Source organism: Tachypleus tridentatus, chromosome 2 (assembly GCF_004210375.1).
Source record: "Tachypleus tridentatus isolate NWPU-2018 chromosome 2, ASM421037v1, whole genome shotgun sequence".
NCBI lineage: Eukaryota > Metazoa > Arthropoda > Merostomata > Xiphosura > Limulidae > Tachypleus > Tachypleus tridentatus.
In genome coordinates, this window is record NC_134826.1 from 12,670,546 (window position 1) to 12,687,834 (window position 17,289).

At 34.3% G+C, this 17,289-nt stretch overlaps 2 protein-coding genes across 2 annotated transcripts; both read left to right on the forward strand.

The window, feature by feature from the left end:
- The first annotated feature begins 3,023 nt into the window (after window positions 1–3,023).
- Window positions 3,024–10,447, forward strand: LOC143242470 (uncharacterized). The gene is made up of 2 exons (XM_076485893.1): window positions 3,024–3,183; window positions 9,135–10,447. The coding sequence occupies exons 1-2, from the start codon at window positions 3,069–3,071 to the stop codon at window positions 10,445–10,447; spliced, it is 1,428 nt and encodes a 475-aa protein (XP_076342008.1). The 5' UTR covers window positions 3,024–3,068.
- Window positions 10,448–11,985: 1,538 nt separating this feature from the next.
- LOC143242899 (uncharacterized) lies at window positions 11,986–13,587 on the forward strand. Its single transcript, XM_076486507.1, has one exon. The coding sequence runs from the start codon at window positions 11,986–11,988 to the stop codon at window positions 13,585–13,587; it is 1,602 nt and encodes a 533-aa protein (XP_076342622.1).
- Window positions 13,588–17,289: the final 3,702 nt, after the last annotated feature.

The following is a 17,289-nucleotide window of genomic DNA, read 5'->3' on the forward strand; positions in this document are numbered from 1 at the left end:
AAAGTTAATTTAAAGATAGAAGAGAATTCGAAGAGTACATTCCAGTTAGTGATGCTTGATAGCCCAGCTGGTCAATGGACTGCTAAGATAGTAGGCAAGTTCACCCACAAATACTTCAGGAATCGCCAGCAAGAATAAATCGACATGCCAATTAAACAGTACGTATTTCTTCCTGCCTAATTGTAAATAAAAAGAAAAGTTTGTTAAACTTCAAACTAAAAATTGGAGAAAATATAGTCTGGTACTACAATACGAAAGACAAAGTGTTAAACAGTTAACGTGTACTAAAGTTAGGTAACAGTTTTGAAAATGATTTAAATGAGTAAAAAACACACTCATAGTTAACGTATGTCAGGGTTGTCAGTAATAGAAAAAGTATTTTTAAAATAAGCCCTTTAGATACCGGTGTTAAACAGCGTTGTTTAAGTGTTATAATACTTAAACATTAGGTTAATTGCTTCGGTGGATATCATCAAATTTTCTAAAGTTGCTGTTTGCATCTCCCACAAATTTAACTTTAACATTCAAGTAGAATGAAAAAATTAAATGAAAATAAAAAAAAACAACTGTGGAGGCTCGTGATCTGATGACTGCACACAGTGAAAGTACTTAACGAATGTTAATACACAAATGATATTAGTATGTACATATAGAGTAGACACGGCTGATATTGCTGTAGACCACTTTTATTTGAAAATCACAATCGCCAAGTCTGTGAAACTTTCAATACTGTGGCGTCTGTCAACCCTAGATAAGTACACCTTGTTGATAAGAGCAAATAATGTAGTAGCGGGTAACGTTGTTAACATACTTACTGAATGATAAACGAAACCAGAATAATATCCAACGTTACGATATTCTAAATCTATTGTGAAATGTTAGCAATAAACAAAATAATTTTTTAAATAAAAAAAACAAACTAACAATTGCGTATTTAAAAGAAAATATATTATTAAAATATTGTAGGAGAAAGTTGAATACAAATGTATATTTAATAATAATAAATACAGCGATATACGTGACAAGTTTTATATAAAATCCCGCGATTTTCCAACAATTGAATGATAGAATATAATTCTTTAAGTTCTTCAAACGATAATTTGTACTAAATCTCACTAATTATAATTTATAAAAATATAGGAGTTTTAATATTCATTTTTACTACTCATAGAACGCTTAAAACGACGCGCTGAAAGTGATGACCTAATATTTGATGTAGTTCACTTGTGCTGTAGTAATCAAGTGAGTCTTCCAGATTCTTGTATCCTGTTGTAATCAAGTGCAATGTTGCTACCACTAGATCGTTTTACAAGTATATTGGGCCTCAATGCTTCGATTACCAGGACTGTTTTACTTATATTAAATGCTTCGATTACCAGGACTGTTTCACTTATATTAAGCCTCAATGCTTCGGTTAACGGAACAATTGTCCTGGATTTTCTACTTGAATGGTGTTAGTTATTAGTTAAACGTGGAGGAGCTGTACTGTTCTCTGTTTTAGTGAGTGTTGTTATAATACAAGTGTAATGTGATTTATTATTTGCGCAGATGAAACCAATTGTAACACTTTTGTAATCCTGTGTAATTGGTAGCTAATCAGAGTCAACGTGTAACAAATTTAACCATTACTAGTTTATATCGAAGAAATTTGTGAGTTCGGAATGAAATGCTTATCTATTTTCAGACACTTCAAACCAGTCAAAAGTAAAGTCTATTGTACTGCTGGAATTCAGATTGGAATCTATTTCATTATCTAACTATAAAGTCTATCAGATCATGTACCCGTTCGTTAACTGACTTAATGGAATGTATTATCCGTTTTGTTAAATACTGTCTTTGATCAGAAATATGAGGTAACCTTTCAGGCATTTATTTATGAATATTTGTTGTAAGTAATACCTGAACCATTTTATTGAATTTGCTGTAGAAATAAAAACTATTAATACTGAGACTTTACAAACAACGGAACGTAAAGAAGAGAATTTCATGTCCAAATACACCATTAACCTGAATGATAGATGTGCATAACGTCATGAAAAATAGTGAGGTAAAAATGTGTTGCTTCCAAAAAGAGAAATTTTCCAAAACGCTAATGATTGGATACATTACATGCTCGTGCAGTGAAATTTGACAACAAAGGTGGTTTTAAAAAATATATAGGATAATATACGTCTAACGTTGTCAAAATACGAAATGTTACAATCCGCCAGTTATTAACCAGGAAACTAATTAGAACATTCTTAAACAGCAATAAAGAGTTCCTGCAAGTGCATTGTGGTATTCCTGACACTGTAAACAACCTTCATTTGCAGTATTCACATGGTAGAAAGAACAACCTTTATTTATAGTCTTCACATGTTACAAACATCAAAAATGATGAGGAGGTCCTTCAATAAAAGTGACCTAATTACATGTTTGTAGACAAAAACACGTCATTTTAAACATTTATTTGTATTAACACAACAGTCGATTTGACATTGAACTCAGTAATGGGTCTAAGAACAGAAATATATACTGGTATATTTAAGAGAAACACCAAATCACATTGATAAAAACTAATTGCATAGTAGTTTAAAATATCCTTCACCATTGATTTTACATATTCCAATCTCATATCATAGAATAACATTAACTAAAATAAGTATTAACCATCATTAATCTCTGGCTTAGATAATTAAATCACAACATGAAACTTTACTTCTGTTCTCATTTAAAATGAGTCACTAATTCATGTTTATTCTTCAAAAACTTTCACTTTCTGTTCTCTATATATTTTTTTTACTTGAGAATGTGGAACAGTTCAGACACTATAGTTACTATATTGTTCAGACAAAATAGATTTATATGGCTAGGGTTTGAATATTATCACACGTGGCACAATATCGCTATTATACAGCTAGTGTTTGAATATTATCAAACGTGACACAATATCGCTACATGTTATCCAAGGTTCGATAAGTTTTTCCAACGTGATTTGCTTTAAGAACACATCATGTGACTTTATTTTCTCCGTATGGTAGAGAGCTACACCTTTCTTAAAGAGTGTGATACAGAAACGAACGTTTACAATGTCGAACACTTTACGCTCATTGCTGTTGTTGGGTGTCTTATTGTGGGTAATTAACATTGGATCTTGCGAAGGTACTACGTTGATCCTGGGAAATAACTATCACCAAAACGTGGGTAAGAGTGTTTGGTATTTGTATGTTCTACGAAATGGAATGTTAGTTTCATTTCTCTGATATTAAAACAGTTGTATTTTGTATACTAGCAGAGAAACAAGAAACACTTATACCATTTGAGTAGTTTTATTGTATTTATAGCATGTTATACAACTCATTGAACAGTTCATTTAAATCATGATATCCAATAGACGTAAATACTCACTAAGAGAATATCTCGATGTATCGCTTATAACAACAACATTATAACACAATTAAAGATAACAATGATATGCTGCACTAATATATAACTCAGGAACACTTACACTAATCTGATACTACCACTATTATTATACAGTTAAGAAACATATATACTAATAATAATAAAACATCTACACTGATCTAGATCAGTGATCATTCGTAGAATGAGTTATCTTCCACGGTTACAAAGATTCTAGGTGAATTATCTACCACTGTCACAATGTTAATAGAATTAACTGTATACCACTGTTACAAAGATCCTTGAATGCATTAGGTACCACTGGTACAAGAATCCTAGAATGAAATATCTACTACTGTTACAACGTACTAAGAATGAATTATCTACCACTGTTACACGGTTTATATTATGAATTATCTTTCACTGTCACAAGGTTACTAAAATGAATTATCTGCTACTGTTACATGGTTCGAACAATGAAGTAACTACCACAATTACAGAGTTTTTAGTATGAAGCATGTTTCACTGTTACAAGGTTTCTAGAATGAATTATCTACCACTGTTACTACTTTCCTACAATAAATTATCTTCCAGTGTTAGAAGGTTCCTAGAAGGAATTATATTCCTTTGTTACAAGAGTCCTAGTATGAATTATTTACCACTTTTACATGGGTTTTAGAATGAAATATCTTCCACTGTTACAAGGTTCTTAGGATGAATTACCTTTCACTGTTTGAAGTTTCCTAGAGTGAATTATCTACCACTGCTTCTAGGTTTGTACTACGAATTATCTATCACTGTTACAAGGTTCTTAGGATGAATTACCTTTCACTGTTTGAAGTTTCCTAGAGTGAATTATCTACCACTGCTTCTAGGTTTGTACTACGAATTATCTATCACTGTTACAAGGTTCTTAGGATGAATTACCTTTCACTGTTTGAAGTTTCCTAGAGTGAATTATCTACCACTGCTTCTAGGTTTGTACTACGAATTATCTATCACTGTTACAAGGCTATTAGGATGAATTACCTTTCACTGTTTGAAGGTTTCTAGAAGAATTATCTACCACTGTTTCTAGGTGTGTACTAATAAATTATCTATCCACTGTTACAAGGTTTCTATAAGGAATTATCTGCCACTGTTACAATGTTTCTAGAATGAATTATCTACCACTGTTACACGTTCTAGAATGATTTATCTTCCACTGTTACAAGGTTTCTATCTAATGAAGTATCTATCTACTGTTACAATGTTCCTAGAATGAATTATCTTCCTTTGTTACACGAGTCTAGAATGATTTATCTTCCAATGTTACAAGGTTCCTAGAATGCATTATCTACCTATGTCACAAGGTTCCTAGAATGATTTATCTACAACTATTACACCTTTCATGGAATGTATTATTTTCCGCTTTTACAAGGTTCGTAGAATGAGTTATCTTTTATGGTTACAAAGATTCTAGATGAGTTATCTACCATTGTTACAAGGTTCATTGAATGAAGTATCTACCACTGTTACAAGGATCCTAGAATGAAATATTTACTTCAGTTACAACGTGCTTAGAATGAATTATGTAACACTGTTATACGGTTTCTATTAGGAAATATCTTTTACTGTTACAAGGTTCCTAAAATGAATTATCTGCTACTGTTACATGGTTCTAACAATGAATTATCTACCACTATTAGAAGGTTTCTAGTATGAAGTACGTTTCATTGTTACAAGGTCCCTAAAATGAATTGTCTGCTACTGTTACATGGTTCTAACAATGAATTATCTACCACTATTAGAAGGTTTCTAGTATGAAGTACGTTTCATTGTTACAAGGTCCCTAAAATGAATTGTCTGCTACTGTTACATGGTTCTAACAATGAATTATCTACCACTATTAGAAGGTTTCTAGTATGAAGTACGTTTCATTGTTACAAGGTCCCTAAAATGAATTATCTGCTACTGTTACATGGTTCTAACAATGAATTATCTACCACTATTAGAAGGTTTCTAGTATGAAGTACGTTTCATTGTTACAAGGTCCCTAAAATGAATTGTCTGCTACTGTTACATGGTTCTAACAATGAATTATCTACCACTATTAGAAGGTTTCTAGTATGAAGTACGTTTTATTGTTATGAATTTCTGCCACTGTTACATGGTTCAATGAATTATCTACCACTATTAGAAGGTTTCTAGTATGAAGTACGTTTCATTGTTACAAGGTCCCTAAAATGAATTATCTGCTACTGTTACATGGTTCTAACAATGAATTATCTACCACTATTAGAAGGTTTCTAGTATGAAGTACGTTTCATTGTTACAAGGTCCCTAAAATTAATTGTCTACTACTTTTAGATGGTTCCTAGAATGAGTTATCTTCCATTGTTACAAGAGTCCTTGAACGAATTATTTTCCGATGTTACAAGTATCCTAGAATGAAATATATACCACTGTTGCAAGTGTCGTAGGATTAATTATCTGATTTTAATTAATTTTAGTTTTCTCTCGTACAACCATCCTTTATCTAGTACTTTATCTAGTCGTTCCTCAAATACGGATTGACTCATTTTGTGTGTACACGAAATGTTACGTCCTCTCTCTCATATATATAGTAAGTAACATTTTGAAAACAAATAATAGATTAGCAAGGCTAGATTTCTCTCGGTGAATTGATTTTGTATCTTTTAAATCATGTGCTACTCAATTCGATATAATCGAAAGGTAGTTAGTTGTGAGTTGTGATATTTTTAGACAAGACACTTCACATTAAAGACTCTCATTGTATTTACAGTTTATCAGTATAGTTTGAAATATGAAGACCAGCTGTATACTTTTGTAAAATATTTCTGTACACTTGTGTATACCTGTTTGTGTACAACCTAGTTTTGTGTTGTTATATGACATTGTTAAAACGTTTTTTATAACAGTATTTCATGTGTATTATGTTTGTTGAATATTTCTGTTGATAAAAATTTTATCAAATGACAAATTTCGTATTCTAAATGAAAACCTGTATTAACTCAGTTCACAAGTTTGAGTTAAATTATTGTCATTTGTAAGTGATGTAAGTGATGTCGTGCCATAGTGATGTAAGTGGTGTCGTGCCATAGTGATGTAAGTGATGTCGTGCCATAGTGATGTAAGTGATATCGTGCCATAGTGATGTAAGTGATGTCGTGCCATAGTGATGTAAGTGATGTCGTGCCATAGTGATGTAAGTGATATCGTGCCATAGTGATGTAAGTGATATCGTGCCATAGTGATGTAAGTGATATCGTGCCATAGTGATGTAAGTGATATCGTGCCATAGTGATGTAAGTGATGTCGTGCCATAGTGATATTATGACCAAATGTAACTTTCTGTAGCTTTAGCATTTCACTTCTCAGTTCGTAATTTTCATTTTTTCTAAATAGTGAATCAACACAGAGATAAAATTTTTTGAGTGTCAAATCTTACAAATTTTAGCTATTTTTAACAAATGTTAACTTTTTTATATAACTACGAAGTACTCCTAACATTTTAACATCTTTTAAATGCAGTTTTTAAAAATTGATTAACATCTGTTTTAAGATAGTACCAAAGAAATGTTTAATATGTTTTTAAAATAACAAGAAACAATATTTAACATGTGTTTTGAAATAGCACCAAAGCAATGTTTAACATATGTTTTTAAATAGCACCAGAGCAATGTTTAACATCTGTTTTAAATAGCACCAAAGCAATGTTTGACACCTGTTTTCAAATAGCACCAATGCAATGTTTAATATGTTTTAAAATAACAATGAAACAATATTTAACCTCTGTTTTAAAATAGTACCAAAACAACATTTAACATCTCTTTAAAATAGCACCAAAGCAATGTTTGATATCTGTTTTGAAATAGTACTCAAGAAATGTTTAATATCTGTTTTGAAATAGTATCAAAGCAATGTTTAACATGTTTTAAGCTAACTACGAAACAGTGTTTAACATTTGTTTTAAAATAGCAGCAAAGCAGATTTTAATATCTGTTTTCAAATAGTACTAAAGCAATGTTTAACATCTGTTTTCAAATAGCGCTAAAACAATGTTTAACATGTTTTAAAGTAGCATCTGTTTTCAAATAGTACTAAAGTAATGTTTAACATGTTTTAAAGTAACATCTGTTTTCAAATAGTACTAAAGAAATGTTTAACGTGTTTTAAAGTAACATCTGTTTTCAAATAGTACTAAAGCAATGTTTAACATGTTTTAAAGTAACATCTGTTTTCAAATAGTACTAAAGAAATGTTTAACGTGTTTTAAAGTAACATCTGTTTACAAATAGTACTAAAGCAATGTTTAACATGTTTTAAAGTAACATCTGTTTTCATATAGTACCAAAGCAATGTTTAACGTGTTTTAAAGTAACATCTATTTTCAAATAGTACTAAAGCAATGTTTAACATGTTTTAAAGTAAACAGGCACAAAAGAATGCACAAAATCTCTCTTTGTATAGCTGTAAAATGTCCTAAAGATAGAGTTTATTTTTCTACAGCATTAGTAAAATATTGTATTTCTAATTCTAAGTACTTTTCATTCATAGAATTGTCTAATTCCTCTTTGTTTTAAATATACAATAGTTCCTAAAGTATATTTAAAAAATAACAGCCACATAAACAGATCTAATGTTTTTAGATACACTTGTCCCTCATGTTCACTGTTGTGTCTGTAGTAATACCAGTAATTTTGTCTCTTCTCTCTCAGTCATTTTGTCTGTTTCTGCTGTCATTAGTTTAGTACACTATATGTAGTTTCTCCTGTCTCTACTGACAGTAGCTAATGTATAATGTTGAATTCTTTCTCCTATCAGAAGTTTCGCTTCGTATTTCTAGTTTTAACGCGTCAGTAACTTCTTACACTGCAATTTTCACTGTCTCTACAGTTAGTAGATTTGTATTGTGTTTCTGATCGTTAGAATTTTACATTGTTTGTAGCTAAATCTATCAATACTTTCATGCACTGTTAGTGTGTGTGTCCACTGTAAGTAGGTTTGTCTGTCTTTTTCATCATTCTATACGATCAAACATTTCTATTTCAAAGAAACTGATACGAAAACATTTGTAAAACATAGTTACAAGTAAGAAAACGTAAGATTATTAGTCATACTTATAAGAAGCACAATGACCTAAAACGTTTATATCACTTCAATTAAACCGTTTTTGAAACAGAAACAGAAATAAATATTAAAGTATTTTGAAAACACCTAAATTGAATGTAAATTAATGCCACTTAGTTTGAAAAGGAACTGCATCAATAGATACTTTTCATTTCCGGTTACATTGAAAGGATAGTTTATAAAAGAAATGCAAAAACTCAGATCTATTTCAAGGAAATAGTAAAACATAATTGTTTGATCTATGAATAACATCTTTTAGACAATAATGACCCAATACTGCTTAAGATATTCATAATATGTTTCAGTATAATGTGTATACATAAGATCTTTCATGAACAATAAAATATTACAGTTTAATATATAAAGATAACACGTTTCAGCAACAACAAATTATCACTCTTTAATATATATATACACAATATATTTAAGAAAAAATATTACTATCTAATATCTATATATACACATAAAATATTTCTGCAATAAAAACATAGCATACAAAAGACAATAATAAAACATAAATAACTACTGTACTTAAAGCCTGCTTTACACATAACACCGCGTTACGTTTCTATAAGATCACTTAACCAATAATAACACATATATATCTGTTTCACCTACAGAAAACAAATCAAGTACGAGTTCAACCAGTCAACCATTGCCAACGGAATCAATAATAAGAACTTTAACCAAATCCAATTCAACCATAAAAGCAGAAACGCCAACTTCCGTTGTTTCGACATCATTTACTGCCTCATCAGATCAACTACCTTCAAGTACCGTCTCTACCAGTAAAGGATGGACAACAGAGTCAACACGTCCAACTTTCTCTAAACCTACTGTAACCATAGAATCAGAAAGGTCTACTTCCGTTGATACGACATCGTCTACTTTCTCATCAGAACAATTATCGTCTAGTAGTGGTTCTTCTAGTAAAAAAATGACAAGCGAATATACACCAGAAATTTCATCTGAATCAACAACAACCATAAACCCAAAAACGTCAACTTCTGTTGGATCGACAACGTTTACTGCCTCATCAGATCAATTACCTTCCAGTACTGTCTCTACCAGTGAAGAAGAGACAATAAAATCAACTCGTCCAACTTCATCGAAATCTACTTTAACCACAAAACCAGAAACGTCTACTTCCATTGATACTATTTTATCTTCTTCTACATCAGATCAATTATCTTCTAGTAGTGATTCTTCTGAAAAAACAGTGACAACCGAATCAACACTGGGAACTTCATCTAGATCTGCATCAACCTTTAACCCCAAAACGTCTACTTCCGTTAATTCGACACCGTTTACTGCCTCCTCAGATCAATTACCTTCCAGTACTGTCTCTACCAGTAAAAGTGGGACAACAGAGTCAACACGTCTAACTTTCTCTAAATCTACTGTAACCATAGAATCACAAAGGTCTACTTCCGTTGATACGACATCGTCTACTTCCTCATCAGAACAATTATCGTCTAGTACTGGTTCTTCTAGTAAATCAATGACAAGCGAATCTACACCAGAAATTTCATCTAAATCAACAACAACCATAAACCCAAAAACGTCAACTTCTGTTGCATCGACATCGTTTACTGCCTCATCAGATCAATTACCTTCCACTACTGTCTCTACCAGTAAAGGTGGGACAACAGAGTCAACACGTCCAACTTTCTCTAAATCTACTGCAACCATAGAATCAGAAAGGTCTACTTCCGTTGATACGACATCGTCTACTTCCTCATCAGAACAATTATCGTCTAGTACTGGTTCTTCTAGTAAAAAAATGACAAGCGAATATACACTAGAAACTTCATCTAAATCTGCATCAACTATAAACCCAAAAATGTCTACTTCTGTTGGATCGACAACGTTTAATGCCTCATCAGATCAATTACTTCCAGTACTGTCTCTACCAGTGAAGAAGAGACAATAAAATCAACTCATCCAACTACATCGAAGTATACTCTAACCACAAAACCAGAAACGTCTACTTCCATTGATACTATTTTATCTTCTACTACATCAGATCAATTACCTTCTAGTAGTGATTCTTCTGAAAAAACAGTGACAACCGAATCAACACTGGGAACTTCATCTAGATCTGCATCAACCTTTAACCCCAAAACGTCTACTTCCGTTGATTCGACACCGTTTACTGCCTCATCAGATCAATTACCTTCTAGTACTGTCTCTACCAGTAAAATAGGGACAGCAGAATCAACACGTTTAACTTTCTCTAAATCTACTGGAACCATAGAATCAGAAAGGTCTACTTCCGTTGATACGACATCGTCTACTTCCTCATCAGAACAATTATCGTCTAGTAGTGGATCTTCTAGTAAATCAATGACAAGCGAATCTACACCAGAAATTTCATCTAAATCAACAACAACCATAAACCCAAAACGTCAACTTCTGTTGCATCGACATCGTTTACTGCCTCATCAAATCAATTACCTTCCACTACTGTCTCTACCAGTAAAGGTGGGACAACAGAGTCAACACGTCTAACTTTCTCTAAATCTACTGCAACCATAGAATCACAAGGTCTACTTCCGTTGATACGACATCGTCTACTTCCTCATCAGAACAATTATCGTCTAGTACTGGTTCTTCTAGTAAAACAATGACAAGCGAATCTACACCAGAAATTTCATCTAAATCAACAACAACCATAAACCCAAAAACGTCAACTTCTGTTGCATCGACATCGTATACTGCCTCATCAGATCAACTACCTTCAAGTACTGTCTCTACCAGTAAAGGAGGGACAACAGAGTCAACACGTCCAACTTTCTCTAAATCTACTGCAACCATAGAATCAGAAAGGTCTACTTCCGTTGATACGACATCGTCTACTTCCTCATCAGAACAATTATCGTCTAGTACTGGTTCTTCTAGTAAAACAATGACAAGCGAATCTACACCAGAAACTTCATCTAAATCTGCATCAACTATAAACCCAAAAATGTCTACTTCTGTTGGATCGACACCGTTTACTGCCTCATCAGATCAATTACCTTCCAGTACTGTCTCTACCAGTGAAGAAAAGACAATAAAATCAACTCGTCCAACTATATCGAAATCTACTTTAACCACAAAATCAGAAACGTCTACTTCCATTGATACTATTTTATCTTCTACTACATCAGATCAATTACCTTCTACTAGTGATTCTTCTGAAAAACAGTGACAACCGAATCAACAGTGGGAACTTCATCTAGATCTGCATCAACCTTTAACCCCAAAACGTCTACTTCCGTTGATTCGACACCGTTTACTGCCTCCTCAGATCAATTACCTTCCAGTACTGTCTCTACCAGTAAAGGTGGGACAACAGAGTCAACACGTCTAACTTTCTCTAAATCTACTGCAACCATAGAATCACAAAGGTCTACTTCCGTTGATACGACATCGTCTACTTCCTCATCAGAACAATTATCGTCTAGTACTGGTTCTTCTAGTAAAACAATGACAAGCGAATCTACACCAGAAACTTCATCTAAATCTGCATCTACTATAAACCCAAAAATGTCTACTTCTGTTGGATCGACAACGTTTACTGCCTCATCAGATCAATTACCTTCCAGTACTGTCTCTACCAGTGAAGAAAAGACAATAAAATCAACTCGTCCAACTATATCGAAATCTACTTTAACCACAAAATCAGAAACGTCTACTTCCATTGATACTATTTTATCTTCTACTACATCAGATCAATTACCTTCTACTAGTGATTCTTCTGAAAAAACAGTGACAACCGAATCAACAGTGGGAACTTCATCTAGATCTGCATCAACCTTTAACCCCAAAACGTCTACTTCCGTTGATTCGACACCGTTTACTGCCTCCTCAGATCAATTACCTTCCAGTACTGTCTCTACCAGTAAAGGTGGGACAACAGAGTCAACACGTCTAACTTTCTCTAAATCTACTGCAACCATAGAATCACAAAGGTCTACTTCCGTTGATACGACATCGTCTACTTCCTCATCAGAACAATTATCGTCTAGTACTGGTTCTTCTAGTAAAACAATGACAAGCGAATCTACACCAGAAACTTCATCTAAATCTGCATCTACTATAAACCCAAAAATGTCTACTTCTGTTGGATCGACAACGTTTACTGCCTCATCAGATCAATTACTTCCCAGTACTGTCTCTACCAGTGAAGAAGAGACAATAAAATCAACTCATCCAACTACATCGAAGTATACTCTAACCACAAAACCAGAAACGTCTACTTCCATTGATACTATTTTATCTTCTACTACATCAGATCAATTACCTTCTAGTAGTGATTCTTCTGAAAAAACAGTGACAACCGAATCAACACTGGGAACTTCATCTAGATCTGCATCAACCTTTAACCCCAAAACGTCTACTTCCGTTGATTCGACACCGTTTACTGCCTCATCAGATCAATTGCCTTCTAGTACTGTCTCTACCAGTAAAATAGGGACAGCAGAATCAACACGTTTAACTTTCTCTAAATCTACTGGAACCATAGAATCAGAAAGGTCTACTTCCGTTGATACGACATCGTCTACTTCCTCATCAGAACAATTATCGTCTAGTAGTGGATCTTCTAGTAAATCAATGACAAGCGAATCTACACCAGAAATTTCATCTAAATCAACAACAACCATAAACCCAAAAACGTCAACTTCTGTTGCATCGACATCGTTTACTGCCTCATCAGATCAATTACCTTCCACTACTGTCTCTACCAGTAAAGGTGGGACAACAGAGTCAACACGTCCAACTTTCTCTAAATCTACTGCAACCATAGAATCACAAAGGTCTACTTCCGTTGATACGACATCGTCTACTTCCTCATCAGAACAATTATCGTCTAGTACTGGTTCTTCTAGTAAATCAATGACAAGCGAATCTACACCAGAAATTTCATCTAAATCAACAACAACCATAAACCCAAAAAGTCAACTTCTGTTGCATCGACATCGTATACTGCCTCATCAGATCAACTACCTTCAAGTACTGTCTTTACCAGTAAAGGAGGGACAACAGAGTCAACACGTCCAACTTTCTCTAAATCTACTGCAACCATAGAATCAGAAAGGTCTACTTCCGTTGATACGACATCGTCTACTTCCTCATCAGAACAATTATCGTCTAGTACTGGTTCTTCTAGTAAAACAATGACAAGCGAATCTACACCAGAAACTTCATCTAAATCTGCATCAACTATAAACCCAAAAATGTCTACTTCTGTTGGATCGACACCGTTTACTGCCTCATCAGATCAAGTACCTTCAAGTACTGTCTCTACCAGTAAAGGAGGGACAACAGAGTCAACACGTCCAACTTTCTCTAAATCTACTGTAACCATAGAATCAGAAAGGTCTACTTCCGTTGATACGACATGGTCTACTTCCTCATCAGAACAATTATCGTCTAGTAGTGGATCTTCTAGTAAAACAATGACAAGCGAATCTACACCAGAAACTTCATCTAAATCTGCATCTACTATAAACCCAAAAATATCTACTTCTGTTGGATCGACAACGTTTACTGCCTCATCAGATCAATTACCTTCCAGTACTGTCTCTACCAGTGAAGAAAAGACAATAAAATCAACTCGTCCAACTATATCGAAATCTACTTTAACCACAAAATCAGAAACGTCTACTTCCATTGATACTATTTTATCTTCTACTACATCAGATCAATTACCTTCTACTAGTGATTCTTCTGAAAAAACAGTGACAACCGAATCAACAGTGGGAACTTCATCTAGATCTGCATCAACCTTTAACCCCAAAACGTCTACTTCCGTTGATTCGACACCGTTTACTGCCTCCTCAGATCAATTACCTTCTAGTACTGTCTCTACCAGTAAAGGTGGGACAACAGAGTCAACACGTCTAACTTTCTCTAAATCTACTGCAACCATAGAATTAGAAAGGTCTACTTCCGTTGATACGACATCGTCTACGTCCTCATCAGAACAATTATCGTCTAGTACTGGTTCTTCTAGTAAAACAATGACAAGCGAATCTACACCAGAAACTTCATCTAAATCTGCATCAACTATAAACCCAAAAATGTCTACTTCTGTTGGATCGACACCGTTTACTGCCTCATCAGATCAAGTACCTTCAAGTACTGTCTCTACCAGTAAAGGAGGGACAACAGAGTCAACACGTCCAACTTTCTCTAAATCTACTGTAACCATAGAATCAGAAAGGTCTACTTCCGTTGATACGACATCGTCTACTTCCTCATCAGAACAATTATCGTCTAGTAGTGGTTCTTCTAGTAAAACAATGACAAGCGAATCTACACCAGAAACTTCATCTAAATCTGCATCTACTATAAACCCAAAAATGTCTACTTCTGTTGGATCGACAACGTTTACTGCCTCATCAGATCAATTACCTTCCAGTACTGTCTCTACCAGTGAAGAAAAGACAATAAAATCAACTCGTCCAACTATATCGAAATCTACTTTAACCACAAAATCAGAAACGTCTACTTCCATTGATACTATTTTTATCTTCTACTACATCAGATCAATTACCTTCTACTAGTGATTCTTCTGAAAAACAGTGACAACCGAATCAACAGTGGGAACTTCATCTAGATCTGCATCAACCTTTAACCCCAAAACGTCTACTTCCGTTGATTCGACACCGTTTACTGCCTCCTCAGATCAATTACCTTCCAGTACTGTCTCTACCAGTAAAGGTGGGACAACAGAGTCAACACGTCTAACTTTCTCTAAATCTACTGCAACCATAGAATCACAAAGGTCTACTTCCGTTGATACGACATCGTCTACTTCCTCATCAGAACAATTATCGTCTAGTACTGGTTCTTCTAGTAAAACAATGACAAGCGAATCTACACCAGAAACTTCATCTAAATCTGCATCTACTATAAACCCAAAATGTCTACTTCTGTTGGATCGACAACGTTTACTGCCTCATCAGATCAATTACCTTCCAGTACTGTCTCTACCAGTGAAGAAGAGACAATAAAATCAACTCATCCAACTACATCGAAATATACTCTAACCACAAAACCAGAAACGTCTACTTCCATTGATACTATTTTATCTTCTACTACATCAGATCAATTACCTTCTAGTAGTGATTCTTCTGAAAAAAACAGTGACAACCGAATCAACACTGGGAACTTCATCTAGATCTGCATCAACCTTTAACCCCAAAACGTCTACTTCCGTTGATTCGACACCGTTTACTGCCTCATCAGATCAATTGCCTTCTAGTACTGTCTCTACCAGTAAAATAGGGACAGCAGAATCAACACGTTTAACTTTCTCTAAATCTACTGGAACCATAGAATCAGAAAGGTCTACTTCCGTTGATACGACATCGTCTACTTCCTCATCAGAACAATTATCGTCTAGTAGTGGATCTTCTAGTAAATCAATGACAAGCGAATCTACACCAGAAATTTCATCTAAATCAACAACAACCATAAACCCAAAAACGTCAACTTCTGTTGCATCGACATCGTTTACTGCCTCATCAGATCAATTACCTTCCACTACTGTCTCTACCAGTAAAGGTGGGACAACAGAGTCAACACGTCTAACTTTCTCTAAATCTACTGCAACCATAGAATCACAAAGGTCTACTTCCGTTGATACGACATCGTCTACTTCCTCATCAGAACAATTATCGTCTAGTACTGGTTCTTCTAGTAAATCAATGACAAGCGAATCTACACCAGAAATTTCATCTAAATCAACAACAACCATAAACCCAAAAATGTCAACTTCTGTTGCATCGACATCGTATACTGCCTCATCAGATCAACTACCTTCAAGTACTGTCTCTACCAGTAAAGGAGGGACAACAGAGTCAACACGTCCAACTTTCTCTAAATCTACTGCAACCATAGAATCAGAAAGGTCTACTTCCGTTGATACGACATCGTCTACTTCCTCATCAGAACAATTATCGTCTAGTACTGGTTCTTCTAGTAAAACAATGACAAGCGAATCTACACCAGAAACTTCATCTAAATCTGCATCAACTATAAACCCAAAAATGTCTACTTCTGTTGGATCGACACCGTTTACTGCCTCATCAGATCAAGTACCTTCAAGTACTGTCTCTACCAGTAAAGGAGGGACAACAGAGTCAACACGTCCAACTTTCTCTAAATCTACTGTAACCATAGAATCAGAAAGGTCTACTTCCGTTGATACGACATGGTCTACTTCCTCATCAGAACAATTATCGTCTAGTAGTGGATCTTCTAGTAAAACAATGACAAGCGAATCTACACCAGAAACTTCATCTAAATCTGCATCTACTATAAACCCAAAAATGTCTACTTCTGTTGGATCGACAACGTTTACTGCCTCATCAGATCAATTACCTTCCAGTACTGTCTCTACCAGTGAAGAAAAGACAATAAAATCAACTCGTCCAACTATATCGAAATCTACTTTAACCACAAAATCAGAAACGTCTACTTCCATTGATACTATTTTATCTTCTACTACATCAGATCAATTACCTTCTACTAGTGATTCTTCTGAAAAAAAAGTGACAACCGAATCAACAGTGGGAACTTCATCTAGATCTGCATCAACCTTTAACCCCAAAACGTCTACTTCCGTTGATTCGACACCGTTTACTGCCTCCTCAGATCAATTACCTTCTAGTACTGTCTCTACCAGTAAAGGTGGGACAACAGAGTCAACACGTCTAACTTTCTCTAAATCTACTGCAACCATAGAATTAGAAAGGTCTACTTCCGTTGATACGACATCGT